At 39.5% G+C, this 27,776-nt stretch overlaps 2 protein-coding genes across 4 annotated transcripts in view; both read right to left on the reverse strand.

Moving 5' to 3' along the window:
• The window catches only part of ddr2l (discoidin domain receptor family, member 2, like), a 51,986-nt gene extending 51,516 nt beyond the window's left edge, over positions 1-470 (reverse strand). For all 3 annotated transcript variants that reach the window (XM_069169326.1, XM_069169327.1, XM_069169325.1), the window contains exon 1: positions 190-470. The gene's annotated coding sequence lies outside the window, so the exon portion shown is untranslated. The remainder of the gene's footprint in view (positions 1-189) is intronic.
• An 18,146-nt stretch (positions 471-18,616) lies between these two features.
• Positions 18,617-19,830, reverse strand: ier3 (immediate early response 3). The gene has a single exon (XM_069169385.1). The coding sequence runs from the start codon at positions 19,694-19,696 to the stop codon at positions 19,106-19,108; it is 591 nt and encodes a 196-aa protein (XP_069025486.1). The 5' UTR covers positions 19,697-19,830; the 3' UTR covers positions 18,617-19,105.
• Positions 19,831-27,776: the final 7,946 nt, after the last annotated feature.

A 27,776-nucleotide genomic window follows, 5' to 3' on the forward strand; every position in this document is an offset into this window, starting at 1 on the left:
CATCACAGGACCATTTCTCCTGCAGGTTCCAGCTCGGATGTAAAGGCCTCAGTCGGAAGCACCAGCAGTGATTTCAGCTGTGTTGTCATGCAGTTAAAAAGGTTTCCAGCAGTTTTTTTTAACCTCATGATTTAACGTCACTAAAACCGTTCAGGGACAACAAAGGCAAAGAAAGTGACAGCTGCTTACCTGTCAGCAATTTTATCTCCGTATCCACGACAGCAAGCGAGCTCCTCCCCACCCCCCCGGTTCGATCCGTTTTTCTTGGCGTTCAGTCCGACAGCTCGTGTGTTTGTTGTCGAAGACAGACTTTTGACAAGCTCCCAACGATAACGGTGAAAGAGACCAACTTCCACTTTAGGGTTCTTTGTTGTATGTTTTATTTTCCTTCCTTCGGCTCTTCTTCTTAATCTTAGTCGTCTCGCAAAAAGTGTTAGGCTATTAACAGAAAGATCTGCACACTCAAAAGAATGAGGGACAAAAAAAAAAAAAAAAAAAAAAAGTTTCTGTGTATTTACATCACATCCCGTTTCCGAAGAGGAGGAGGAGGGGGAGGAGGAAGAGGAGGAGGAGGGAGGAATAGGAGGAGGAGGAAGGCAACACGAGCCCCCTGAGTGTCTGACATGTGAGAACTTGGAGGAAAACTGTTTGAGAGCCCTGCAAAGGGAAGTATGGAGAGTAGATAGGATTTTTCCACCCCCTAAAAGTAAAGTTTAATGTCTTATTTCAATAACATTCCACTAAAGCATTGCAAGCACTGCGTACGTTCACATCAGCTATTTGCTCTAATGTCTACAGATACATTTTCCTGTAAAACAGCAATACCTTAAAATAGGCTACTCTAGTTTAAAAACAAATAGTAACAGGGACTTTAAAAGCTCCGCAAACAGGATTAAAATATTAAGAGATGATAAGAAGTGCATGATTTCCCCTCATTATTTACATATTTTCAACTATTTCGCAAGTTCTTCAAATCTGAATTTGAGGTCTTACTGAGGTTGGGATTCTGGCATTTCGAATGAGAGTCAAAATTGGATTTATTGCGGTTTAAGTTTTTGCATAGATTTCAAGGGGGTGTGTAACAAATCCTGAGAGAACAAAAAAGTAACCATTAATACAAAAGACGTGGTATGTTAAAAAAAAAGATTAACAATTCAGAATAATGTTCAAAAATATGAACTGGTGCAGATATATGCTGTAACAGCAACTCATCTGTATTGTGCAAATGTAATTGTAGGCCACAAATAATACTCGACTTAGATGTGATGAGCTCACAGGTGTACAATAGTAGCTATGATATTATAGATTTCATGTCAGTGTGATGTATGGTCTATGAGTGGGTTAGAATCCTCTGGCTTAAGGTTTTTGGTCAAGATACCGTAGATCTCATCCTGCTGTTGGACTGGAGGACTTGAAAAAAGTTTTTGTCCAGGATAGCGAGGGTCGGCCTTAACCTTTGGTCTTGAAGGCATGCAGGTCCTGGACGGACAGAAGGTGGCAGCCAATCATCTTCTTAGCAGAGAGAATGATGGGCATGCAGTCTGCCCTTGTTCTTGGCACTAGCAGCAGTGTACCCGATGCTGATGGAGGTAGTAATAATAATAATAATAAACTTTATTTGTATAGCACCTTTCATACAAGAAATGGAGCTAAGTGTTTTACAGCAAGAAAATTGCATGCAGTGTTTGACATAAAAACCGATATAGAGGAACATTTAAAAATATAGAAAAGAAATGAGATGCCTGAGAACAGATAAAATGCATAAGAACAGATAAAATGTATAAAATTAAACACAAATAGAGTTAAAATATGAAATAAGCACTGCATTTTAAAGGCGCGGTAGTTCAAGTGTAAGAGAGCTTCAAGAGTAACTAGTTAAAGGCTGAAGTAAAGAGATATGTTTATATCTTTCTTTTAAAAGTATTAACTGAACTAGCATCCCTGATATCTAATAGGTTCCACAGCTTTGGAGCGTAGCGGACTAAAGCTGAATCCCCAATTTTCTTTCAGCTGTTTGCTGCTGGGAACCTGCAATAAACCAGCAGCAGATGATCTCAGTGTTCTTGAAGGCTCATAGTTAATCAGAGACTTAGCAATGTAACTCGGAGATGAGGATGAGGATGGACTCGATGGTGGCAGCGTAGAAGTGCACCATCATTGCCTGAAGCAGATGGAACTTCTTCAGCTGTCACAGGCAAGTACATCCTCTGTTGTGCCTTGTTGCTGAGAGAGCCTAATGTTCTGGGAAGGTGGCATAGTGGTGCAGTGAAGAGGTTAGCACTGTCACCTCACAAGCAAGCATGGTTCTGGGTTTGAACCTTAGCTGGGGCATTTGTGTGTGGAGTTTGCTTCCTCCTTAAATCCAAAGATAATGATACTTTGTTTATTGATGATTTGAAATTGGCCATAGATCTACAGGTCTTTATGTTTTCCCTGTGCGTGTGTCCCTTTAGAAAGTATGGTAAAATTTACAAAATACTAATACAAATACCCCGTAATGTACATCTTAATAGGGCCTGAATTTTTCTGATCTCACACAATAAGGTTTAGTAAACTCTGGGTTAATTAATGGTTAAATTATTGAGCTATAAAAAAGAAAAGAAAATTAAAGATGGAAAATATGCAAGAAGTTAAAAGGCCTTAGAATGGACTAAAGACACCCCTGAATTTTCCTCTAATTTAATAAAGAAACAATTCAGCGAACTAACAGCTAGGTATCGCAATGCAGGAAATGCAAAAGCAGGGAAAAGAAAAAAAGTGTGGGAGGTCAAAATATTTTTCTCATACGTAAGCTATATTATCAAAGTTATGAGGATAGACTCTACATTACTAAAATTACAACATACAGTATTAGCTTATCATCGTACGGAAAATAAATTTCCACGGACGCTGCCATTTCCGTAAACGTCAGCAAACACGTCACAACTTGGAACTCAGGGTTTACAGAAAATTTAGAGTTCCGACGGTGCGAATACCACAAGAGGGAGCCATTTATATGGATTCTTCTTGTGTACACTGTAAATACAACCCCATTTAAATGTAGCAGACTTTCCATGATGCACTGAGCCCCTCTTCTCTTTTCCCCCTTACATCCATTCATGCATTTGTATGCATGTTACGAACTTTGTGTCTCTCTCTATTGTAGTTTGTGTTTTATCCTCTCTCTCTCTCCTTCTGTACGCTTACCTTTCTTCTGCTTTCTATGTCTCTGCTTGTACTGAATGTTTCTGATCTGTAGTTAATGGCCCTACCAACTCATCACTGTGTTCTGTTTTTCGTTCTCTCTCTCTCTCTCTCTCTCTCTCTCTCTCTCTCTCTCTCTCTCTCTCAGCTCCCCAACCCGAGTCACATGACCGCCTACTGCTTCTCCAAGAAGCAGCCCATGGTGGGCAGGAGATTGAACATGAGGAGAAACAGGCTGAGGACCTGAGGACTACTAATACAAGTAAAAACTCTGTATTAAAAATGCTACTTGTATTATTAGAAAAAAATTGTAATAGTAAAAGTGTGTAAAGTGTCGTATAGATACTCATTTTGCAGACAAATGGCCCCTCTGAATGTTATACTACTAAGGACATGAGACAGTTTATTGTCATTGTAAAAATACAACAAAATTAAGTTGGCAACTCAGCAGCTCAGCAGCATTGAACAAGATAAAACAAATATAAAAACTAAGATAAAACAAGACATCACCATGGCAATCAACAACTAGACGTATAAATAAGTGTAATAAATAGATACAAGATCAAACACAAGCATCCGCGGCTTTAAAGTGCAAGGCAGTGCATTGTCAAAGTGTCAGTTTTGGCACAGTGGGAACGTTTTTATTACCTATTAGTAGTGGAGATGATGGAGGCAACAGCTCTCAGAAAAAAAGCTGTTCCTCAGCCTGTTAGTTGGGGTTTTGATTGTTTGGTATCTTTTTTTCCTTTTTCCTGATGCTTTTGTATATAATGTCTTTGCAAATGTTGCTGGCTTTCTTCTGTGGGCGACTGGCATACAGTGTTAAGGTCGGGGAGTGCAACTCCCACAATCCTCTGTGCCATTCTTACAACCCGGGCCTGTTCTCTTGCTGTGCACCTGGCACACCACACAGTGAAGCACCGATACAGGGTGCTTTCTATTATGCTCCTGTAGAAGTTTACCAGAAGCTGAGGGGGTGCGGGCCAGCTTGTTTTAGCTTCCTAAGGAAGAAGAGCCTCTGCTGGCCTCTCTTCACCAGGTGGGATGTGTTCAGGGACCATGTTAGGTCTTCAATTATGTGGATTCCCAGGAATTTTATGTTGTCCTCCCCATCGAGAGGGTTGTAGTCTTGTCCTGGTTCTCCTGAAGTCCACTATGACCTCTTTTGTTTTTGTGGTGTTTAAGACAAGATTGTTAACTAAGCACCACTCAGCCAGATGTTGGACCTCCTGTCTGTAGTGCATCTTGGTCGTTGTTAGAGATGAGCCCCACCACGGTGGCTTCGTCGGCAAACTTCACTATAGTGTTGGGGGAGTAGATGGGGGGGGGGGGCAACGGTAGTTGGTGAAGAGGGTGAAGAGGGCTGGGCTGAGCACACAGCCCTGCTGTGTTCAGGATGATGTTTTCTTCGATGTCTGGTTCGATGTCCGGTTCCCTATTTTGACATTCTGTGGTCTGTTGGTGAAAAAAGTCCCTTAATCCATGAACAGAAGTGAAGTGGGTAGTCCCAGATTGTTGAGTTTATGCACCAGTTTATGGGGGATTATAGTGTTGAAAGCGGAGCTGGAGTCAACGAAGAGCATTCCTGACGTATGTGTTGGGGTGCTCCAGGTGTGATGGAATCCGTGTCCTCCGTAGATCCGTTGGCTCAATAAGCAAACTAGCGGCTGTCCAGGTCTGCTGGGATGACGTCCCTGATGTGAGATAGTATCATCCTCTCGAAGCACTTCGTGATGACCAGGGTCAGGGCGACTGGGCGGTAGTCATCGTGACAGGTGGCTGCAGTCTTTTTGGGCACAGCCAATGGTGGTGGATTTAAGGCAGATGGGGACTGCAGCTTGTTGTAGGGAGAGGTTAACGATGTTGGTGAATACCCCTGCTAGCTGGTCGGCAGAAGTTCTCAAAGTGTCCCTCGATGGACTGGTTTGAACCTGCGCTTTGGCCTCTCTGATGTCCTTCTTCAGGTGCCTTTGGGCACTTTTGCAGGTCAGCATGTCACCTGACCTGAAGGCAGGATCTATTGCCCCAAGCAGTGATCTCACGTTTTATTGTCCAGCCAGGTTTTTCAGTTAGGAAACACTTTGATGGTTTTGGTGGTCGTTACTGTCTCAGTGCAGAAGTGTAGGTAGGGCCAGGACAGCTGAGCTGTACTCCTCCAAGTCAGCTCCGTGTGCAAAACACTTCCCAGTCTCTGCTTCCAAAGCAGTCCTGCAGTAGTGGAGCAGCCCCAATCACTCCATACCTGAACGATTTTAACAGCTGGTCTTGTTTTGCAGAGGACGGGATCATTACCAGTGAGAGGTGGTCTGATAAGCCGAGGTGTGGAGATGGTGCAGCTTTGTATATTGGTGTACACTTGGTCCAGAGTATTCTTGTCTCTGGTCGGGAAGCTTACATTTTTGTGGAGCTTGGGCAGCACTGCCTTTAGTTCTGCCACAATCACAGATCCCACTGGATGAGCATTTGTGAGCATAATATATCATATTATTGTATTACTATTGCTAATTTATTGATATGCAAGCAGCATTTAATGATGCAGTTGGACATTTATGGCTAATTTTAACTATTCTGTATGTGACTTTATATATATATATATATATATATACATATATATTATTATTTATGTTTTCCAGAAAATGGTAAGAAATAGAATCCCAATTAATCATTCTAATCAGGTCTAATAGTACAAACCTATAAATATATATATATATTTTTTTTTTAAATCAATAAATAAAAGGAAAAAGAGACTGATTAATATGGTAGTATGGGTTGAATTGGAGGACTTGTTCAAATCGTCACATTTGAGAAAGTGGACCCATTAAATTTTTGGCATTTCTATATAAATGTGACCATGAACAGTGTTTTTAATTTTCTGTCAATCAGCTAGTTTGTAATATATTTTTCAGCTTTACTTGGACATACTGTTTGGCAGTTTAATTCATTACAAAGCCTTATCTTTTTCTTTATCTTTTCTATCAATATTTCTTTGTGAAATGAAGTGTGAAGTTGTTTACAGTGGAAATACTTCATCAAAATTCAACCACTCAACAACTAGAAATCCTATTTAGGTGGAGTATTTGTGTAAATGTTAGCCAACAGGTGGAAGCAGAGTTTCATAGGATTCGAGCCCCTCACACTGTAAAACAAAATACTCTGTTACAAGTCCTGCATTGAAAATGTTACTTAGATTGGAATAATTATATATAATCAGTCAAATATTTTTTTTTTTTTTTTAGAATGTACTACCTGATGTGACAATTTTTATAGTATTATATATTAGTCTTCATCATCATTCATGTGTTAATTTTTTTTATTATTATTATTTTTTTTATTATTTCACTCTATTAATCCCCGAGGGGAAATTTCTTCGCTACAGCAGGGGGGCTCTCAGGGGGGAGCTGCTGCAACAGGCTGCCACTAGCGCGGCACCAGGTAACCTGACCTGAGGTGCATGTTTTTGGATGATGGGAGGAAGCCGGAGAACCCGGAGAGAACCCACGCAAGCACAGGGAGAACATGCAAACTCTGCACAGAAAGGCCCAGGACCGGATTCGAACCCCGAACCTTTTTGCTGTGAGGTGACAATGCTAACCACTGCACCACCGTGCCACCCTTAATATATGGTTTTACTGTAACACAACTGCAGTTAAGGATTATTTTCACTTTTTAACTAACTAACTGACTGATTGGAGTTTGGTTGATTGTGACAGGCATTGATTACATTTTTACAAACCAAAGTGACACCTTCACAGCATCGAAACCACTAAACTATATTTTTTTTTAAAAGACATTGAAATTATTGCAATAAATAAAAGTGCAGTAAATCCTCAGATTGGGAAGATGGAACCGTGAAATGTTTTACATTACACAAATGATAATTTGCTGTTAATTGTTAAATGTTATTATTGGACAGATTAGCATAAAGCATTATATTAAATAAACTCTTCATATGTTTTTAATTTAAATATTTGTATTCGTAAACAAACTAAAGATACCAAATTGATGTAATGAAATGGGTTAGAAATAGACAGTTGCACGAGAGGAACATACTCAAAATTGTATACTTTTCTGTCTTTTTTATTACATTATTATTTTCTCCCCACAGAGTTGAGTAAAGCAGTCAAGGTGAAGTGTTTTTTTTTGTTTGTTTCTTTCCTTTGATTTGATTACTGAAGAATACTTCATCTGAGCGAGCACACCAAACTCTACGGAAAACCACTGTCTTTCTTTCATTGTCTTTTTTTCATGTTTAATTTTCTATTCTTTCCCACATCCTTTCCCTGGTTTCCACTGAAAAAGTGATGGTCACGATAAAATCTGGCTGTTATAATTTCTATTTTCCTTCCAGCCCATCTGCTGTTTTTTTCCATCAACAAACTAAAACATCCAGCAGGAGAAGCTGTTTCTCTTTTTTTCCATCCTTCTGCTTCAAACCCTTATTTTTTTTGTACATCATTTCCTCCCTGAGGTTCTCACTCATTTAGCCAGTGTTGACAAGGGCCCCCTCACTGAGTGATGACGCAGGAGGCCTCTGCTGTGTATACTGAAACAAATGTGACAGTTTGAAGAAATCTACCACAAGCACACAATCTCAATCAGTTTTTTAATCACATCATAGGACGTAGACTATTTTTTATTTTATGGAGACTTACCCTAGTTTTAAAAATCCTCAACCTGAAAACCTTTACATGATTTGTTCCATATCTCCAAAAAAGAGTCAAGTCTCAATGTGACTGTATAAATAGGAGTTTGTTCAAGGTCATAACATGAGGTTAAGTTGCTGTAAAATTATTGTGAACAACATTTCAGCTGCAAAAGCATTTTCCTCCCGCTACAGGCCGCTTGAAATATTCAGGATACAGACTACGTGCTGTAATAAGTGACACACAGATGTATTCAATTTATAGATTGCACAAGGGGTTAGGGATTAGGATTTTCAAAGTGCTGTGGGCAGAGGAAGCTGCGGCTGTTGCTGAACACTGCATAAATTAGTTTATTTCTCATTAAGTACCACCATACTGCTGGTGGATAGAAGGTATCAATGTCAGATGGCACAAAAAAATAAATCATTTTCATAGTAAAATAATTAAAGCCAGCCGATGACAGGTGATGCATTCAAATGTTATGATTAATTACGGTAAGTGGTGAATGATTTTATATGAGACAACACTACCCTGTCAAATTTCAAATTTCAAATACTACACACGTACTACAAACATGTAAGAGTACTAATATGTGAATTTACTTTGGGAAGTACATCATTTGGAACACAGCCAAGGAAAAAAAGTTACGTCTTTTACATAGCTTGAGTGCAAAAGTACAAGCGGACAAGGCGGAAACAGGGCAGAGCAACGATCAGGACCAAAGAACAGGTGAGATTCAAAAACCTTAAAGGTCAAATGGAGACGATAGTGCTATTTTACCAAAAGTGTACTTCCCTTAGTACACTCACTGTTCCATTTTAGTGACACTCGCTTGTGTAGTGCCTTAGTCACAGCCAGTCTGCACTTACTGGAAATGACCATAAGATTTGAATGCATCACCCACCAGGATATCCGTCAGCTTTTAATATCTTATCCTGAATTGAGCGCGTCTTCAGGGCCCTCTGTTTAACGCACACGGTACACACTGATGTCTTTTTTCCAAAAGCAGTAAAGTGCCACTCAGTGAAAAATAAACAGTATCATGCAACAGCTGCAGCTTTCTCAACAGTGCCAGTTTGAAAATACTGTAAGTCGGTGGTGCCTCATTTTCCTCTACGTAACCATAATGCCGACCGTGTGAGTGTGAAAAGTGTCCATTGTTTTTACATTAAATTTGTTGACCATTTTTAATGCATTACTTTAAGTGCACTACATGTTTCCAAACTTGCTAGTGTCAACACACTTATACGCTCAAAATACTGAGTACAATTTGCAACACACTACCGGTTTTGTGTCAAGCATGTCATTCCTGCCAATTCTTGCTACAACGTTACACTTGCTTTCCTCATCCTCCATCCTTTCTCTTTCTTGTTCAGAGCCAATATCACTTGTTTATTTAGATTGTATGATAAGTATTTAACAAATTATTTTCATCGCTCGACTGGCTATAATCGATTTAATAAAAAGTAAAATTCCAAGAATTGATGAATAGTCTAGAAGAAATGAATCCTATTAGATGACAATGTGGCTACATGTCCAAACATAAGGCAGCAAATGTGGATTCTACCAGGGAATGTCACTGTGTCAATAACAGTTTCTTATGAAGTAAAAGGGGTTAGGAAAGCACTCAGGAGGATATCTGTTTTACTGTTCGACCACACCCTAGTTTCATGTTTCACACAGAATCTGCTGTCACCGCCTGACTGTCGAGGGTGTGAGTTCACTTTGTTCCACATGTCTCATCATCTCTCTGGCTCTTTTCCAACATTCCAGTGGTTCCTCTGAGGGTTTGTCTTTTTATGGACTTGAAGAGAAAGGTGATTTAAGTACAACACAGGTAGTTTACAAGGAAGCGAACATTCTCATAGTGTTTACAGAAAGTTGTCTCCCCTGGAGACAAAGACAAAGAATGACAGAGGATGTGATTCTCATTGTAAAAACATCCTTTCTTTTTGGCAATTTAAGTTGATACTTAGATTAGAACTGTGGCAAATCCTTTGATGAATAAATGATAACAAATACCTGATGTTTGTGATTAAAATAATTACAACTGTACTATGTAAAATGATACATTTGCTTCATTAAGTAGAACTAATAGTTTAATTCATCATTATTATGAGTTTATCAGAAATATTAATATCAAGAGTTTGATACACACAAATAAAAGGAATAAAACATTTGATAAAAACCTGAAAGTGTTTTAAATTTACCTGCTGGGGTTTTGTTACCAAAGGTCAACAGTGGACTGGGAAGAAAAACTGGAAATTATGTTTTAATATTCCCTTTGTTCAGACTTCTCTTTTTTCAGGCTGAGTAACAGGATGTTGAGCTGAATAAAAAGGAAAGGAAGTTTTACACTCACCTTTGTTTCAACATGTTGTATTGCAGCAGTGGAAGATCCCCTTTCATCTCATCACATTAAGTGGAATTCATCCACCACGTGTCTTCTGTGTCCAGGATGTGTTGTATGCTACATTCATAAAGAGATAGAAACGGGTAGAAATTAAACTTAATATTTCATGATTTTAAGGGACTAATATTGACTCACTTATTTTTGCTGGCACAATGTTGGCACTATTCCAGTAAGGATGATGTTCTGTGCTGCTCAAAAGTCATGAGGAGATTGCTGTGGTGATGGTTAGATGTAAAAAGCTTATGTTTCAGGATTCATATCCATGTTGTTGAGTTTAGGCTACTATTATTATCACTGAGATGTCTTTTATGTAATTACCTTCTTCTTGCTGTTGTTTTAGGTCTATGTTTGCTTTACTTTACTTAGGACGAGTGCATTGTCTACAGGAATGAGAAGAGGATTCATAGGTTTCACCATTTGTGTTTCTGTGCTGTGATACACTGTAAATCCTTAATAAAAGGCTTATCAAAGATTGACTCAAGCCTGCAAGCACAAGGTTTGTTTTTTAAAGGATAATGGGGCCAGTGATGCTAGGTGAAGTCACCTCATCAGCTGTGAACAAGATGGAAGCAAAAGCCAACTCGTTAATCCACAAATGTCTACGGCTCCCAAAGTGCCTCGCAACAGCAAGCCTGTACGGACAGAACGCACTCCATCTACTCCTAAAATCAATTACTCTGGGGTACAGGGAAGGAATGGTGATGGAGCTGAAGGACTGATAAGACAGTGAGGGAAATGCATGCCCGTGTATTAACCGGGAGAAAATGGAGGGCAGAGGAGGAAGTGCAAAACGAAGTCAGCAGGCTGCAGCACTGTTGCCTCGCCTGGAAGTCATGGGCAGGGTCCAAATAGGCCGTCCGGCCTCAGATGGGCCAACTCACCCATCTTGTGGTCCAGGCCCTGTAAGAGGGAGCAAAATGACCTTTTTTCCTATCTCTAAAGTAACAAAGATGCTGCAGGAAGAGTAGAAGGTCAAGGTAAATGGCACTGGGTCAGCAGGACGACATGGGAGGGGGGTCACGAGTCGGGCAGTGAGCTGAGTAGACTTCTGGCAATTGCTACAGGCTCCACTCAGTTTCCCAGGCGACGTACAAAACACTCTGTCCTCCCCCAGCAAGCTCCATCAGTGGTGGTGACACCAGCAGGCAATGGTTTCAGATATGTTGCACTGCAATGACATTATGCTACACCCTCATTTGTTATCTCAGAAATGCTACCGTAATGGTCTCACTGTTTCCGTGCCTCGTATGGTATGTGCGGCATGCTTACAATCATGTCACAGGTATGATGGGTCTGTTTCTGTATGAATGGAGCACAAAGAGAAAACTTCTTCCTGATTGGTCCATTATAGTGTGAAGCAGTGTATTTGACGCCCTAAGAAGTGTGGGAAAAAGCTCCGATAAGCAACAATGCTAGAGTTCACAATTCAAGTTCAGGAAGTATGACTCAACAAGAATAGAGCTGCACCCGGCAAGGCCTGAGGGTGTTCCCTGCCAAACTAATACTTCAAATACTTCTCTAATCCTGGATCTCTGTAGCTGTGGGGCAACATCAGCTCGCATGTGTGAGTGGGCGGATGGGAAACTTTGTAAAGCCCTTTGAGACCGCGAATGTGATGAAGCCCATTATAAGTAGAGGGCCATTTACCGTACTATTTAATGTAGTTTTATCCCTCTATATAAATTCAGAGATCTGTCAACCGTTTCCAAAGATGTTGGAATGTAAATGTGTAAAATGTAAAAAAAAATTAAAAATAAATAAATAAAAATAAATAAATTAAAAAAAAGCAGAATGCAATAATTTGCAAATCATGTAAACCCATATTTAATTGCAAATAGACCACAGACAACATACCAAATGCTGAAAATGAGAAATTTTATTGTTTTATGAAAAGTATATGCGATTTGTACAAGCGACAGCTGCTCCCAACTCACTAACTTAAATTTAATTCCATTGAATTGTATTACTATAGCACCAAATCACAAAAGTTATTTCAGGGCACTAAACAGTAAACTAAAGGAACTCAACCACTCAACAATTCTCACAAAAGCAACAGCTGGAATGTAAAACAAAAACAAAAAACCTCCCCTTTACAGGAACAAAAACCCTCAGACAATGGGAAGGAAATCTTATCTTTTAACAGGAAGAAACCTTCAACAGAACAAGGCTCGAAGTGGGGAGCCACCTGTCTTGACCTGTTATGGTAAGGGGAAAGGAAGAGAGGAAAAGACAGCCAGACAATGAGCTGTTGTTGAAACCAGTATTTGCAGACAAGAAACATGCAGGTCCAGGGCCAGGGATACCTGTGAAAAATAAAATAAAATGACCCTCAAAACTACAAACAATTTCAAAAAACTATATGGGAGAGAAAGAGAGAGAGAGAGAGAGAGAGAAGTTAATTGTTTGTCTGGGAAGACTTTGGAATGTATTTCTGCTGAATGTGCAAGATTTATTACAGTGTGCAAGGGCGTGTTTTAATTAGATTTAGCCTCTGACTGGTTTGTAATAGATGTGAAGTTAATCATGAGGAGGTTAAAATGGAGCAGTATAAATTGAAGAACTGAAATTCTGACATAAAACTGGAACTACCACCTCGTTGTTGCCTGCCTCTGCCAATCAGTCAAGTTGCATTTTACATCCGTGTCTGTCCAGATTCATATAATTAGGAAGTGAGGACTCTAAATGAATCCATACATGACTTCACATGCTTGTAGCCATGAAAGTAGACAATGCTTCCAAATATGGATGATGCTGCAAAGAAGCTGTAACCTCTCTAAACTATGGACGTTTCACACACTATACAATACAATAACCACAGTTTCAAAGTGGACACCCAAGATAAGTGTCACCAATTCAGTATCCAACCAAATATGAAATATATTCAGAATCAGAATCAGCTTTATTGGCTAGCTATGTTAACACATGCAAGGAATTTAACTCTGGTTGTAACTTCAGCTCTCAGTGTGCAAAAAAAACCAGACAGACATAAATAGACATATAAAACATAAATAGACATATATACAGCTAAGAAAGAAAGAAATATATACATATATACACCTATATTGACAACCTTCCTATGTATTCTTGAATTATGACTTTGAATAATGGCAGGGAAAGTGTTTGTTTTTTTGCGATTATTGTGACATCACATCGAAGTTTACTTTTTGACTTTTTGGGTATAAAATGTTGTCACTTCATCATTTTATCCTATTAGACATTCGTGTGAAACTTTGTATTTATTAGCATGTAAATTATTCTGGTCATAGTGATCTTTCCCCTTCGATCACCAAAATCCAGTCAGTTCATCCTTGATGAAAATGTTTGTTTTTTTGTTTTTTATATTTAAAGAAAGTCTATCAAGGTGTTCCGATATTACATTTACAAAAAAAATTAAACAAGCACAAAGTCACAGTGACCTTGACCTTTGACCACCAAAATCTTAGCCCGTTCATCCTTAAGCACGAGTAAATGTTGCTGCCAAATGTGAAGATATTGTGTCACCACCAAAATCGAATTAGTTCACGCCTGACACCAAAATCAACAATTGTGACAAGCCTTTTGCAACACAAGCCATGATTCAGGACTTTTTTTTTGCAATGTAATTTCAAACGTGCTGAAATATGATGAGTTTTCAGCTCTATTGGAGATGTTTTTTTCTTTCAGGTTCAATCGTCACTGGTGGCTCAAATTGTTTGAGAAATCCCAGCTTATCCTTTTTCTGTTTCCAGTCTGATACATCTCGGGAATTTCCCATCTAACACGCTCCTTCCTCTCCTCCCTCATGCGTTGTCCTTTTCAACTCCCTTCTTCTCCTCTCTGGTTTGAACTGGCAATTGTCCATGCTTACTGCCAGCAGTGACTCATTCGTTTGGTATGGACAGAGAGAAAGGGAGGAGGAGAAATGGAGGAGGTTAAGCCTCCATTAACCCATTTATATCCCTCAACATATCCTTTTTTTTTTTGTTTCTCCTCCTCTCCTGTCCCAATTTTTTCATTGCTGGCATTAGAATTCAAAATTAACATATATTTTTCATAAAACAATAACATTTGTTTCGACATTTGACATGTTGTCTTTAGTCCATTAACAATTATATATGGGTTTACTTTATTTCAAGGCAACAGTAGTCAACGTAAAAATACAGAATCCAAGTATGTTGTTATCATGATTTTCATATAACAACAAAACAAATAATTCAAGTGAGAAAAGTGCCCCTATCTGACTAGACATATTGTGATGCAATGAAATTGAGCGGGAAGTTTCCACTGATTTTTTTACTGCCTGTGTGTGTGTCAGTATGTGCGTGTGTGTGTGTGTGTGTCAGTGTGCAGGTGGGGGGTGGTGAGCACAGCTGCGGATTAGCAGCGGGTAATGAAGTCACCTTTCTCTTTTATGTGGTGTACCCACACAAACATTCACAGGTCCCCTTTAATACAACAAAATGTAAAGTGAGTTGTCGTGTTACTGCAATTCTTTCTGCTGTTTATTACATTTATTAAACATGGGTTGTTGGCAGGAAATGTGTGTTGCTGAGATATGTGTCATGTGTGGAGGGGTCCAGTGATTTTGAGACAAGTGTTATCGTACTATGGGTGAACCTCAACTGTTAGTCTGGCGGTTCACAGTCGACGGAACAACAATACCGATCACGGTAACCGCAAAAATCAGGTCACAGTGACTAAACACTCAGCTGACAAACAACCATGAGCTAGTCTCAGCTGGTTGTTGTGATACATGCGTAACTAAGCCATAAATTATGCAAATTATTTTCCCATTTTCCATCTACTCATATTTTACATCAAAGCATGACAAATTTTCCAAATTATAACATTTTTAATCAGAATATTGTGAATCATATTTACCATTAATTAATACCACTGTTTAATTTCCACTCATTTCTATATGAAATGAATTGATGCTGGTGTTCTGTAATCAATAAAAGAATATCTAAGTATCCCTCCTCCGCCCTATTATTTTAATTACAATCGAGTGCATCGCTTGTACATCTAAAACTTTATCATTTTCTTTCACCACCAAAATATAATTTACTATCATAACTTTAAAAAAAAAACTGCTGGTATCTCAGCTGCATGTTGTTTCTCTGTGCTGTTCTTTTTTGCTTTCCTTCCACTCCTCACCCTGACCTGGGTGCTAGATAAATATAACTGAATTGAATCAAATAGAATATAATATGCCAAATAATAAATGTTTTTGGTTTTTGATTTTTGACATAAGCCATAGCCATAATCATTTGATGTTTGCATGAGAGGTTATCAAGAACTGAGCAGAGGTTTGTAAAATCAGGTGGAAACCACGACTGCAGAAATGGGTAAATCTGTTATGTTTAGAAAGTAAAGTGTAAAGGGTGGCACGGTGGTGCAGTGGTTAGCATTGTCGCCTCACAGCAAAAAGGTTCCGGGTTCGAATCCGGTCCTGGGCCTTTCTGTGCGGAGTTTGCATGTTCTCACTGTGCTTGCGTGGGTTCTCTCCGGGTTCTCCGGCTTCCTCCCATCATCCAAAAACATGTACCTCAGGTCAGGTTACCTGGCGCCGCGCTAGCGACAGCCTGTTGCAGCAGCTCCCCCCTGAGAGCCCCCTTGCTGTAGCAAAGAAATTTCCCCTCGGGGATTAATAAAAGTGAAATAAAAAAAAGAAATGCAGAGAAACATTTTTTTTTTTTTTTTTTTTTTTTTAATCATTTCCTGTTTTATACATTTTCTTGTTGTTTCTGTTGACCAGAAACTGATTTACTTTACTTTTAAAGTTTACTGACAGGTTAGCAAAAGTTTCACTTTTTTTCTCCATGACATCATTTTGAAGTGTAATTTGCATATATTTTGCATATACACCTTACTCTACTACTTTACTCAACCATCTGATCCACAGCCGCCTCGAAAAAGTAGGCAACCTAATTAAAGAAGTGTAACTTTATAAATAAGAACTTTTGATAAAACACAGTTTTGGAATATTTTAATAAAGGGACATAAAGAAAGTCTACATAAAATAGGCTGTGACTCAAAACCATAAGTGCACATTGTGGGAAGGGGGTATATGTTCAATCCTAAATGTAATATTGAAATGGCCTGTGAGCAAAAGGACCATTCCTTAAATAGTACAAGGGCTCCTGTCAACTCAAAATTGTATTACACTGTCATTACTAATATCCCTATGTATGTGTGCTTGAGGGAACCTCAGTGCTCCATGTAGACTAGAAGCAGGTGGTTGGTGTGTGCTATGAAATATGATCCTCCTGTCACACAATCTTCCAAGCACTTTACACTACATTTGTTTTGCTTACAAATTCTGAAAAGTCAACTTCTGACATTTTCAAAATGACCAAACATGCTTGGCAACCTTCTCAAAATGTCAGCAGTCACATTTCAATGACAGATGTGAACCTGATGGGTTTAAGTGGTTAAAGACATCCTACAGTATTCACTGTCTTTAACAGTTTCAGTTACACCACGTTGCAGAACATGTTCAGGTTCTTACCATTTGAGAGTGGATCATTAGGTTCCATATTTCACATTTATGACAGATATTGAATTGACATTACCCCGGGGTTTCCATCTAGAAATTGTGGTGATTGAAAAGTTTTTGTGCGGGAAGAGTCCACTTTTTAGAATGTATAGCTTCTTTGCAGCACCATCAATATGATTTTGAACAGATATGCACGTAAACTATAACTTGAGTGGTTAATGGAGGCATATACCTGCTAGGCAGTAATTCTAGCTTATTGGTTCATGCTTTTGTCTCACCCAATACATTCTTATTTGGAAAAGGTATGAGGAAATAGGTAGACTTACACTGAACTCCAAAATTACAAATCTACGGTCGACCCACCATCCGTTGGGTCTACCCCCAACGGATGGTGGTGGAGCTGCCATGTAAAGCACTGGCCTGCTAATAAGAGCATTTAGGAAAATAGAAGCAACAACTGAAATGCTGATCTCTCCTTTGATTTATTTAAAAAACAGCATGCAAAGAAAACTTTTACAATAAAAACTCATTTAAATTATGTTTTGAAGCCTCCCAGAGGTACTAAACAGAAGGTTTAAGAGATATATTTGGTTAAAAAAAAAATAATAATCTTACAAGAACTTACATTTCCCCATTGCCTTAACAGAATTTAAATGCCTATATATTCATATATTTAAATGACATTGTGAGCAACATATGTGTAAGTAATGTTTGATAATTAGATCACTCCAATGTCAGCATTTAACAAGCTGTCACACAATAAAAAGGAATAATTGAAGGTCTTCAAGGATGACTTGGTTTGACAACCATGCAATGTTTGGCGTATAGCAGTAATTTAGTTTGAAAAGTATGGTCTAAGGGTCACAATTAGCTGACTGAGCTGGAAGATAGAAAGAAAAAAAAATATAACAACGCTGTGAGTCCTGCCTCACATTGAAAAAGTTATTAAAAAATGACATGTAATTTTAAAACTCCTGTATAAAACCATTTTAGCCTAGATTTGGTTGAACTTTTTTGGGATTTTTTTTTTTTTTAATAATTTAATTAAAGCACATTAACAAAAAATGTAGTCTTGGTCAATTAGTTTATTTGCCTTCTACAGGGGCCTTAGAAGTATGGTTTGCCCAACACCTCCAGTACTTCTGCTCATAATCCGTTGTCCTACGCTGGGACGCTGGGGGTCAGGTGTATTCAAATGTGCCCTGGACCAATAATATTCTTGGGCCGACAGTCAGGGATTTAGCAGTTTGACTAAATCAATCATGGATGTTCTGATTGCATTTTATTGACCAGAAATTTACAGACCAGAAGCTCCAGGGAAATGTGGGCGACTCATCGCAACGTAGCCCTAGCACCCATGAGGTAATGCAATAACAAGTAGTGAATAATCCCACTGACTGCAAATGAAGTAAGATGCTGTATATTATTCATTACAAAAACAATTCAGTCTCCAGGCACTGCTCATCACTGGATGATGCGGTGATGTAATCTAAAGCTGCAGCAGCTCCACACTTACAGACGGGCTGTGACTCAGCACTAATAATGGCTCAGACCAGGAAAGATGTAAGTGGAAAAGTCTGGCGTTATTACTCTGGAACACCTATCTCACTTGCCAAGTGTACAAAGAGCTGTATTACCAGCCACCTCTTAGCCTTGCTTCTGAAATGACTTTGGCAGTTAATATTCCAAACACGATAATTTGGAAAATGTATGCCGTTGAAAAAAAAAAGTCTTTCAGAGATCCTTGCTGTTAATGCAATTTACAGTTGTATTTATTTTCCCTAAGAATATAATTATTTCTTGCAGTACAGGCTGCAAGATATTTAACATCAAGTTCTGATGCATTAAAGTACCAATACACATTTAGTGCACTTGAGTGAACAGGCAGGAAACAGGGACTTCTTTTGGACATGTTTAATTGAAAATATTATTAAATAAATAGCAAATAATGTAATAAATAACTAAATAAACATTTAAACAATCATCTAAATGACAAAATGACAGTTTCAGCTTGTTGGCCTACAAGAGTGACAGTTTTCCATGATGTAATTAAACTTGTATTACATCCAGTTTCCCCACAGGCCTACACGTGCAGTTAGTCTTTGTGTAATTCACACAAAGATCAATTCAAGTATTGTTTTTGTAAATGTTCACAGTTTTTTTTTCTTTTTCCCCAAGTCTTTTAAGTGCCCCATTCCACACTGTTAGTACGGCTCCTCTAGGGGGCCTGCTGGTTGGAAGAAACCGGCACATAGAGCTTCATCCCTGCTTGCCCCGTGATGGGGGCACCGCTGTTCTCTAGCTTTTAGAATCGACTCCAGCTCAGTTCATTTTCGATTCCACGAGCCCCGGACGGGCCAGTTCATAGTTAAACTAGTCCCGGGAATCTTAGTTGTCACTGCCCAGTCTGTGGTAGACCAACAGAGCCACCATGTAGCTTTTCCCGGCGCTCCTCTCAAACGGCCGGCTGTTTTCGGTCCCCTGGTCGGATTCGGGACAAGTGGTGTTCGGGATCAATTGCTCGCTGGAAGAGGTATTTTCGTCACAGCCGTTCGATCTGTCTGATAGCAGGTTGGAGCTTGCGCTCAGGTCTGAGACGCGTCGAGCCAGCTCGTCTGTCGACTGGAAGGGGAAACTCTTGTATTCGCTCAGCCGGCTCTCTGTGTTTTCTACCGGCGTCTCTGCGTCGGCCTCCTCGGTGTAGATCTGCCACAGCACCACCAGGCACAGGATGACCAACCAGCGTTTGGCTTGGCTCTTCTCAGGTGGGGGAAGGTGCATGCGGACTTTAGCGGGGTACATCACCCGGGTGCAGCGCTTCCTCGATCGGATCGGCACGTAGCTCTGCACGGCCGTGGCCGGAGTCGGTATCCGCTCGAAGGTGAAGACCTCCGGTTCCCTGTTGCGGGCGGCTATCCCGGAGTAAGCAAAGCTCTCCTGCTGAACAGTCAGAGACATGCTGCTTGACCGTGTGTACATTTTCTTTTTAGTTTTGTGTCGCTTTCTCTTGATCTTCCCTGTTTGGATCTCTCGTTGCTTCCCTTAAGTCAGATATGACTGCAACGTAGAGTGCTCAGATTTTAAAGGTTGTGTTTTTTAGAAACGCCCATGGATCGCAAGCCACTCCCTGGTGTTTAAACCAACGCACTTTATTGCTCAAGTGAAAAAAAAAAAAAAAAAAAATAGAAATTTGCATGTTCCTACTGTTGTGTCAGCCACTCAGACAAATTACAAATCTGGCGGAGAGAATCTCAATCATCAAGAAGTGGTGAAATAATGTCGATATAATGTTGGAACAAATCAAATATAGGAATTATAGTTTTATATATTATGGTATTTACCTGTAAGTATGCACATTGTGGATTAGGGCAAACATTTAATGATAGATCAAGCGTAACTTAAGCTGCAATAACTTTTTGTTTGGTCTAAATTTAAACGTTTTTCACTGGAATCTTTTTTTTAAATTTTATTCCCATTAATTTTTCCAGCTGTTTGATCTTTCATTCACAGAAATACTGTATTTCCTCAAAATGTGACTGATAGTAAGTGGCCTTTATTTAGGTCAACTCCTTATCATAATCCCTCTGTTTGATAGATTTAAAATTCTAAATTGTATTAGTGTAGTCTCTTATCACACACTTCCATTTTCTTTGTTAAACATTACATACAAACTCAACTTTTCTTTTTTTTTTTTTTTTTTTAAATGGAAAGCACTCCAGCGTTTCAGTGGGCAGAAATTGTGCATCCCTTAACAAGGCTTTTATTGAGGAACATTAAGGAACAACCTCATTGACTTGCATGATTTCCAGACAGCACTTTGAAGTCTAGCTACTGCCATCTTGTGGCGTTTGTACGTTACTGTGAAATACGTATTGGCTGAGAAATTGTACACCTTCTGTAACTGAAATCAGCAAATAAATCAATCAGAACAACTGAAAATGGTAGGATTATGTTGTTGAATTTAGAAAATCTAACTAATGGAAATATACATTGTCCTTTGCTGCCTCGCACATAATACAACAGCCGGGAGTTTATCCTCCCTCATTTTTTCCCTGGCTATTATATGGGGCTGCGCTTAATTTAGTCATGTCAACCACAAAATACAGTACATACGTTTATCTATGGCTATGACATAAACCCTCTGGCAACTGCTACTAATTCATGTTCATTTCTACTAATTTGATATTGTACCACACCAGAGTTTAAGTGAGGGAGAGACTGGGCATTCAGAGAGAGAGAGTAGACCATCCCAAAGGGGAAAGAATGTGACACATCAAGGGAGACCAGCGAAATATGAGGGACATATAGTGGCTGATGGAGATTGGTCAGACAGGCAGAGCTGTATACGAGGCTGGAGAGACAGGCAGCGATGGAGATGGAGCTGGAGAGAAGGGAAGAGAAAGCGAAAAAGGAAGGAAGATGAAGAGGAAGATGAAGCTGGGACAGAGAAAGGGATGGAGATGAAACATTAAAAAGGACGGCCCCCTACTCAGCTGCGAGGAATGACGAAATGTGGAGGAATAAACAAATAGTACAACAAAGGGGAAATTAGGTTGCAAAAACGTGCCCAGAGGTGGACAGTCTCACTGTGTTTAAAATCACAAGGAGTCCGTTAATAAGGAGAGTGGTGGGCATAAAGTGTTTCCTACTCAGGTGACAATTGAGTTGCAGAGTTGCGATTGTGCACATTAGCGCACAACAAATCCTCGACAACTCTAAAGAGAGGAAATTAGAAAATATAAATAACAAAATGAACACTGCCTACTTACAAGCCACAACGGCTTTTTTTTTATTGGATAACACATTGCCCAAAAAGATCGGCCTTACTCGGACCATTTTAAATTACTAAAATTGCAGCATTAAGATTGGCATTGGTCTGCATTCAAGGTACAGTGCTGCACAGACAATTAATCACATTACTGGGTAGATGCGCAAAAAGATTTACAACCACCAAAAAGAAATAGAGATACATCTTTATTGTAATTGATAAGTTCACCACCCAAAGTAACAAAAGCAAATTAATGGTTAACTTGAAGTGTGTGTCCAGCAAAAGCAGCGATCCTCATTTTGTATTTCTGGACCTGGTGGAGCTCCCTCACCAAAAGGCTGAAACAATTGTGAGGTACCTCCTGAACCGTCTGAAATCTCATTGGTTCCTCAAAGATCACTTGGTTGCATTTGCAAGCGACAGCACAAATTTGACACTGGATCGGAAGTCCGGTGTGGCACAAAGAATGTCTAACTTATACTCAACCATCGTGACCCAGCACTGTCTAAATAATACACTTGAGCTTGCGGCTGTGTTTCAGAAGTGGCAGGTGAACCACTTCCCAGGTTTCATGGGCAAACTATGTACTATACAGCAGATCAAAACCGGAGGCAGCTTGCTGAATGTTCGCAAGAGCTCCATTAGGAACTGACCAATATAAGGCGCATTCTGGATACTCAATGGGTGGGCCGGCTTGTTTCGCACTGTGGCTGCATTGCCGAAAAACATTCAATCACTCAACGCACACTTCTGTTGAGGGAAGTTAAGCAAATCAAAAACCCACAGTGAAAGGGAAATGTATGACGGCTTGCAAAGAAAACTGCGTTCCAATCAGTTCTGTTGCAGAATACCATGGCCTTAATGAACTGGCTCTTCTGTCCGAGTGCCTTCAGAAGGCAAGCCAAGTTTATTTGTATAGCACATTTCAACAACAAGGCAATTCAAAGTGCTTCACATAAAACTATTAAAAGCATCAAAACATAAGGCAAAAGAAAAGGACATTTAAAAACAATTAAGAACAGACATTAAAACATCACAAAACCATATTGTAGCAAGGTTGGTGCTACCGGGGTCTCTCCTGGACACAGATGGCACACTCAGTCGTAAAATGCCTTTATTTGCCCGGTCCATACAACAATGTCTATGTGCAACCGCTTCTCCCTGCTCCCCTTTATTAGGGGAGAGCTCATCAGTTCACATCCAGTTTAGCTGTGCTCATCAGTTCGTATTCGGCTCAGCTGCGCTCATTACACCGGCCCGGCACTGTCCCCTGAACCACTCCTCCCACTCTCTACCCCCTGCAGCTGAGCTAACCACACCCCGCCACCACATACCCCCACCGCCCGACTTAGGCCGGGGAGCCATCCAGCCTAACCTACTCCCCCTCCCCCCCCAGAGAGCGGGAGAGGAAGTCGGCCACAGTCATCTGCGCCCCCGGCCTATGGATCACCTTGAAGTTAAAAGGCAGTAACGCCAGATACCACCGAGTGATCCGGGCGTTGGTATCCTTCATGCGGTGGAGCCACTGCAACAGAGCGTGGTCCGAACAGAGGGTGAATGAGCGTCCCAGCAGGTAAAACTGATAGTTTTTACCAAAACTGCTGAGGCTGACAATGCTGCAGTCAGAGGTAGACTGGGGATGGTGGAGTTAATTGACAATCCCAGAATTGTGACCAACCAATCGGCAACAGTTTTAGTCAAATTTAATTCACAACATCCAGAATCGGATGTTCATTATGAGATTGGCCGTTCCTCTACAGCCAATGAGGTGTGCGCAAAGAATGAGTACAGTGCAGTCCTGGACAAATAATCCTGGCCCGACCCCTCTCCCTCCAGGATATGGAGAAAGTTGCATTACTAACTAGTGCATTGAATTCCGCCTCTACTCTGAATGCATTCGTGGATTGCGGTGGGCTACACAATCCACTAGAGTTCAGTGTCCAGTGATTAATTGTACCTTACTGTTTCTGTGCAGTTCAGCTGAATGTGAGAGGGGCTTCAGCCACATGATTATAATTTCCAACCGTGCCATGTGTCAGCTCTCATGTTCGTCAAATTACAGGGGCGTCCACTAAGGCTCTGGAACCCGTTTCCACATGTCAGGATCTGGCGGAGACACCATCAATCAGCTGAGGCAACACAGACGAGGGGTAGCTGAGGCTAAAGCAGATGTGCTGGATCCCCTTTGGGCAGTATTTGTGAACAATTCTCAATCTTCTGTTCAATAGTTTTCTTTTTTAAAAGGAGTTTTATGTACTCATGAGCTCTTTATTTAATAAGCTCTCAATCATTTAACTATTTTGAATAGACCACCCCTGTGTTCATCGTTCATTGAATTTACTGAATTTCCAGTGAGCATTTGATTTATATGGCAGTTCTATGTAGCAGATAAAAGTGTGCGCTATATATATATACTGTATATATATATATTCATATATATAAAGGTTGTATAGTAAATAGAAATTACTAATAACTTGTCCAGCTTGCTTCGTTTTTGTATTTTTATTTTGTGACAAATTGTCAAGCCCAAATACATCAAAACTAGGAATTAAGGAATCCTAATCATCAACAACATTTATATTTATTCAAAAAATATCTGTCCTTGCCAAATAATTAATGTTGAAGGTGGGGGTGGGGGGGTTGTAGTTTTCCAACATGTGATTTTTGTCACTCAGAGTTGTGTGGTCATTCTGAATGGTGAAATCACAGAATGTCACAGTTGTGGAAGTTGTTGTGAAACCCTGTATTTTCATATGAAAGCTTTGTGTAAGAGGGAAGTGAGGTTGTTGTTTATAGTTTTCTGAGTAAAATGTTTGAGGGTCATGAACTAAATATTATAAATAACCTGGAGCCAACAGCTCATCTCTTTTAAATTGCTGCATTTCCACAATCCATTTGAGGCTGCTTATTTAACTCGGCAGTAATTTGCTGACCATTTTGTTTGCACTGGTCACGAGTTTAACACAACCAAGAAGTTAAAACATCCATATTTAATGTAAAAGTAATCCTATTTAGGAATTTTCACAAATAGTTAAAAAACACAACACAAGGTTTTTTTTTAAGGCACTTAACATTGTAAAGTCCTGACAACAGAACCTTAAAACATTATAAAAAATTCCCAACACTTTCTATGTAAGCAACAGCTCAGAGGAAAACATTGGTGGGAAGGAAAAACTCACTTTCATGCCTCAAGAGAAAAAAGAAAAGTATAGAAATCCAAGACAATAAACGTTGGTAGGGCCAGCAAGAAGAAGTAAGAAGAAGGCATACATTTAATGAGATGCAACGTAATATGCATGCGTGGAGAATGCGTGGAGAATGCATGCAGTGCTTCATGAAAGGTCCCCTGGCAGCCTAAGATATAACAGCATAAGTATGACTTAAGGTCACCTGAGCCAGCTCTAACTATAAGCTTTGTCAAAAAGGAAAGTTTTTAAGTCCAGGGTGTTGGTTTCACTGCATTTAAGAGGCCTAAAAGCTTAAAGCTCCTGGATTCTGCTTTTGGAAACTCGAGGCACCACAAGCAGGCCATTATTCTAAAAGCGAAACGCTCTAATTAGGATAATATGGTACTATAAGCTCTTTGAGATAAGATGGAGCTTGGCCATGAGGAACTTTGTGCCACAGGTCATCCTTGTTGTTGAGTTATATCTCATTTTTTTTTCCTTTCCATTTCAGTCTATTCTCATTGTTTAGTTCATCTTTTTGTGTTTCCCTCATCAGTTGGTTTTGTCTTGATCCAAATTACATGTTCCAGTCTTTCATATATATAGCTTGTGATCAGTAGCATCAAAAGCAGTACTGAGATCAAGCAGGAGAAGTATTGAAACAAGTTCATACGTAAGTGATTCTGCCCTGCAGGGAAATAACTTTTTTTTTTAAAGAACAATTCAGTTAAATCTGATAATCCACTAAAACAGCCATGCCAAGATATTTGGAAAATGTAGTCTACATAGTGTTCAGTTACTTTTCTTTCACTATTCTTTTTATACTAACTCAGAATCAGACTGCGTTTTTGAAGTACATTCAGTAGTACATTCAGTCTCATTGTTTAGAGCTGCTATGTGACTTGGCAAAATGGTCTGCTCTAGTGAAAGAAAAGCTTCTGCTGAAAAAAAAACTGATTTTAAAATGAGGAAGAAAAGAAATAAATAATATGAGGAAATGAATCACAAGGTATTTTAGTTTGCTGCTGGCAACTTGTCATTTCCTTCTGATTCAGCTTTTATGAACACTTTTTCTTGGGAAATTACCCTGAAAATCACCTGGGATTTACAGGGTAAAAATGATACACAGGCTACATTACTCAAATGTAAAGCTACTTGCTCCAGAGTCTGTCCTTCTGGCTGACCTCCTGTCAGATTCAGAGCCTGCCACCGCCGCCGACCCCTCAGCCAGAAGAATATCTGTCGACTCACCCAATCTGCAGGTGTTTTTCTACTGGAAAAAGTGAACAGAGCATGTAAATCTGTACCCCTTCCCCTTTAGGTTATGCCATTTATAACTGTGTGCTCCTTCTATCCACATACAAAAGTGTTCTAAAGAGAGAAAAAACCTCGGCCAAAGAAGTTCAAATCTGGTATAAGAAATCCACCGCTTGTCTTTAAAATGACTTCGACTTCATAGCACTGGGAGATGTTTAAAGACTCTTGCAAGGACATGATGAACTAATTGATCTGATCTGCTGTGATGTAACCTTTCCTGAGAATATGATTATTTATACTAAAAAGATTAAGGTTTACTCCAATAACAAACATTAGATGTCTGAAGCAGTAGAAGATAAGATGAGTACTCGGCAGAAATTAGTTTCCAGTGCAGATAATGTACTTTTGACGAGCACGAGTATCATACAAGTAAATGTGTCAATATCCGTAGTGATGAAGGAGATCTTTATTTGGTAGCTATTGACTCTGGCTTCTAACAGACAACTAGCTGTTTCCACGCATTGAGGCCAGCTTCACAAAGTGTCCCGTCTCCACGCTCACACAAACTGTTGCAGGTGTCTGTCTGTGTCCAGTGTCCACAGGGAATAACAACAGCTTGCTTCTATGCCTCCACACAGGTTAATTTCTGACATCTGCTCATTTGAGTTAGATTTGTATAAAACAATCTTCAGCCAAGTGACACAGAGAACTCTGCTCGTTCTAGCAGTTATGTTTTCCTCCATCTGCTTGCTCCTACGTCATTAAACTATCTTCACTCAGCTGAGCGCTGTCAGTGCGAGGCTGAAAGCATATTTCGATGTGGTCTGTCTGCATAAATCATCCAGCTTCCCACCATCAGTTTATTTAGTCAAACAATAAAACCAGGCTAACGATCTGCCCCCCCCACCCCTCACACACACACACACACACACACACACACACACACACACACACACACACTCACACATTAAAATACAAAGTGTAGTATGTCATTATTTTTTTTTACTGTGACTAGCCTGACCTTTCTTCTCACTATAGCTTAACAATAACGATAAATACAGCATCTTGTATACAAAAATAAATTGTTTTTTAAGTAGTTCTCTTATGTTTGTGATGATCAAAAACACGAAATCCTTGGGCTGTTTTGCAATTAGTTTTCTAATAAATAATAAATTTAGCAAGTTCTGATCAACCCATATCAATCTCAGCACCAACTTCCGGGCTAAGCCCCACCCGAGTACCGATACAGACAATTTAGTTGGTTTAACAAATACAGATAATGGTATACTCGCTCGTCCATAGTCACCAACATAATCTCAAATATAACGTATGTGTAATGTACATTTTTTCATCCCCAGCTTTATGAACCACAATGTCATTACTATACGAACAATTGCAAGAAAGATATTGCCTGATGAGCCCTAGCTCAGGAGATTGGCTGTGCAGGTGACAAATAGGATCATGACACATGATTTTAAGTTAATGTCTTTCAGCTAATATCTTAACGTTGTTGAAAACATGTTTGTGACTATTATAGCAGCCTATAGTATTGTCAATTTTTGTATGAAAAAGTAAATATGGTGTAATATCTCTTCAATCATGTAATGTATGTCTAATCCCTCCATGTACATAAACACTTAAAAAGTATATTACAAATTTATTAAAAAATAAATGGATCAACATTTTCAGTACTCATAAAATGCTCATTCATACAAAGATAAATACATACATATTACATACACTGTAAACTAGCCATTTTTAGATATAGATTTATTACAAACATTATCTGTCAAATGTTCTTAAGGGAAACCTTTTTTCTTCCAAAAAGCAAAGAAGGGTTCTTCAAATACAAATGGTTCTTGGTAGA

The sequence above is a fragment of the Embiotoca jacksoni genome, unplaced genomic scaffold (genome assembly GCF_022577435.1).
Source record: "Embiotoca jacksoni isolate LCO1_2020_lvr unplaced genomic scaffold, fEmbJac1.0.p SCAF_44, whole genome shotgun sequence".
NCBI lineage: Eukaryota > Metazoa > Chordata > Actinopteri > Embiotocidae > Embiotoca > Embiotoca jacksoni.

Bases quoted from the DNA above. Each gene is read 5' to 3' on its own strand.
- ier3 (XM_069169385.1), bottom strand. From the start codon at position 19,696: ATGTACACACGGTCAAGCAGCATGTCTCTGACTGTTCAGCAGGAGAGC.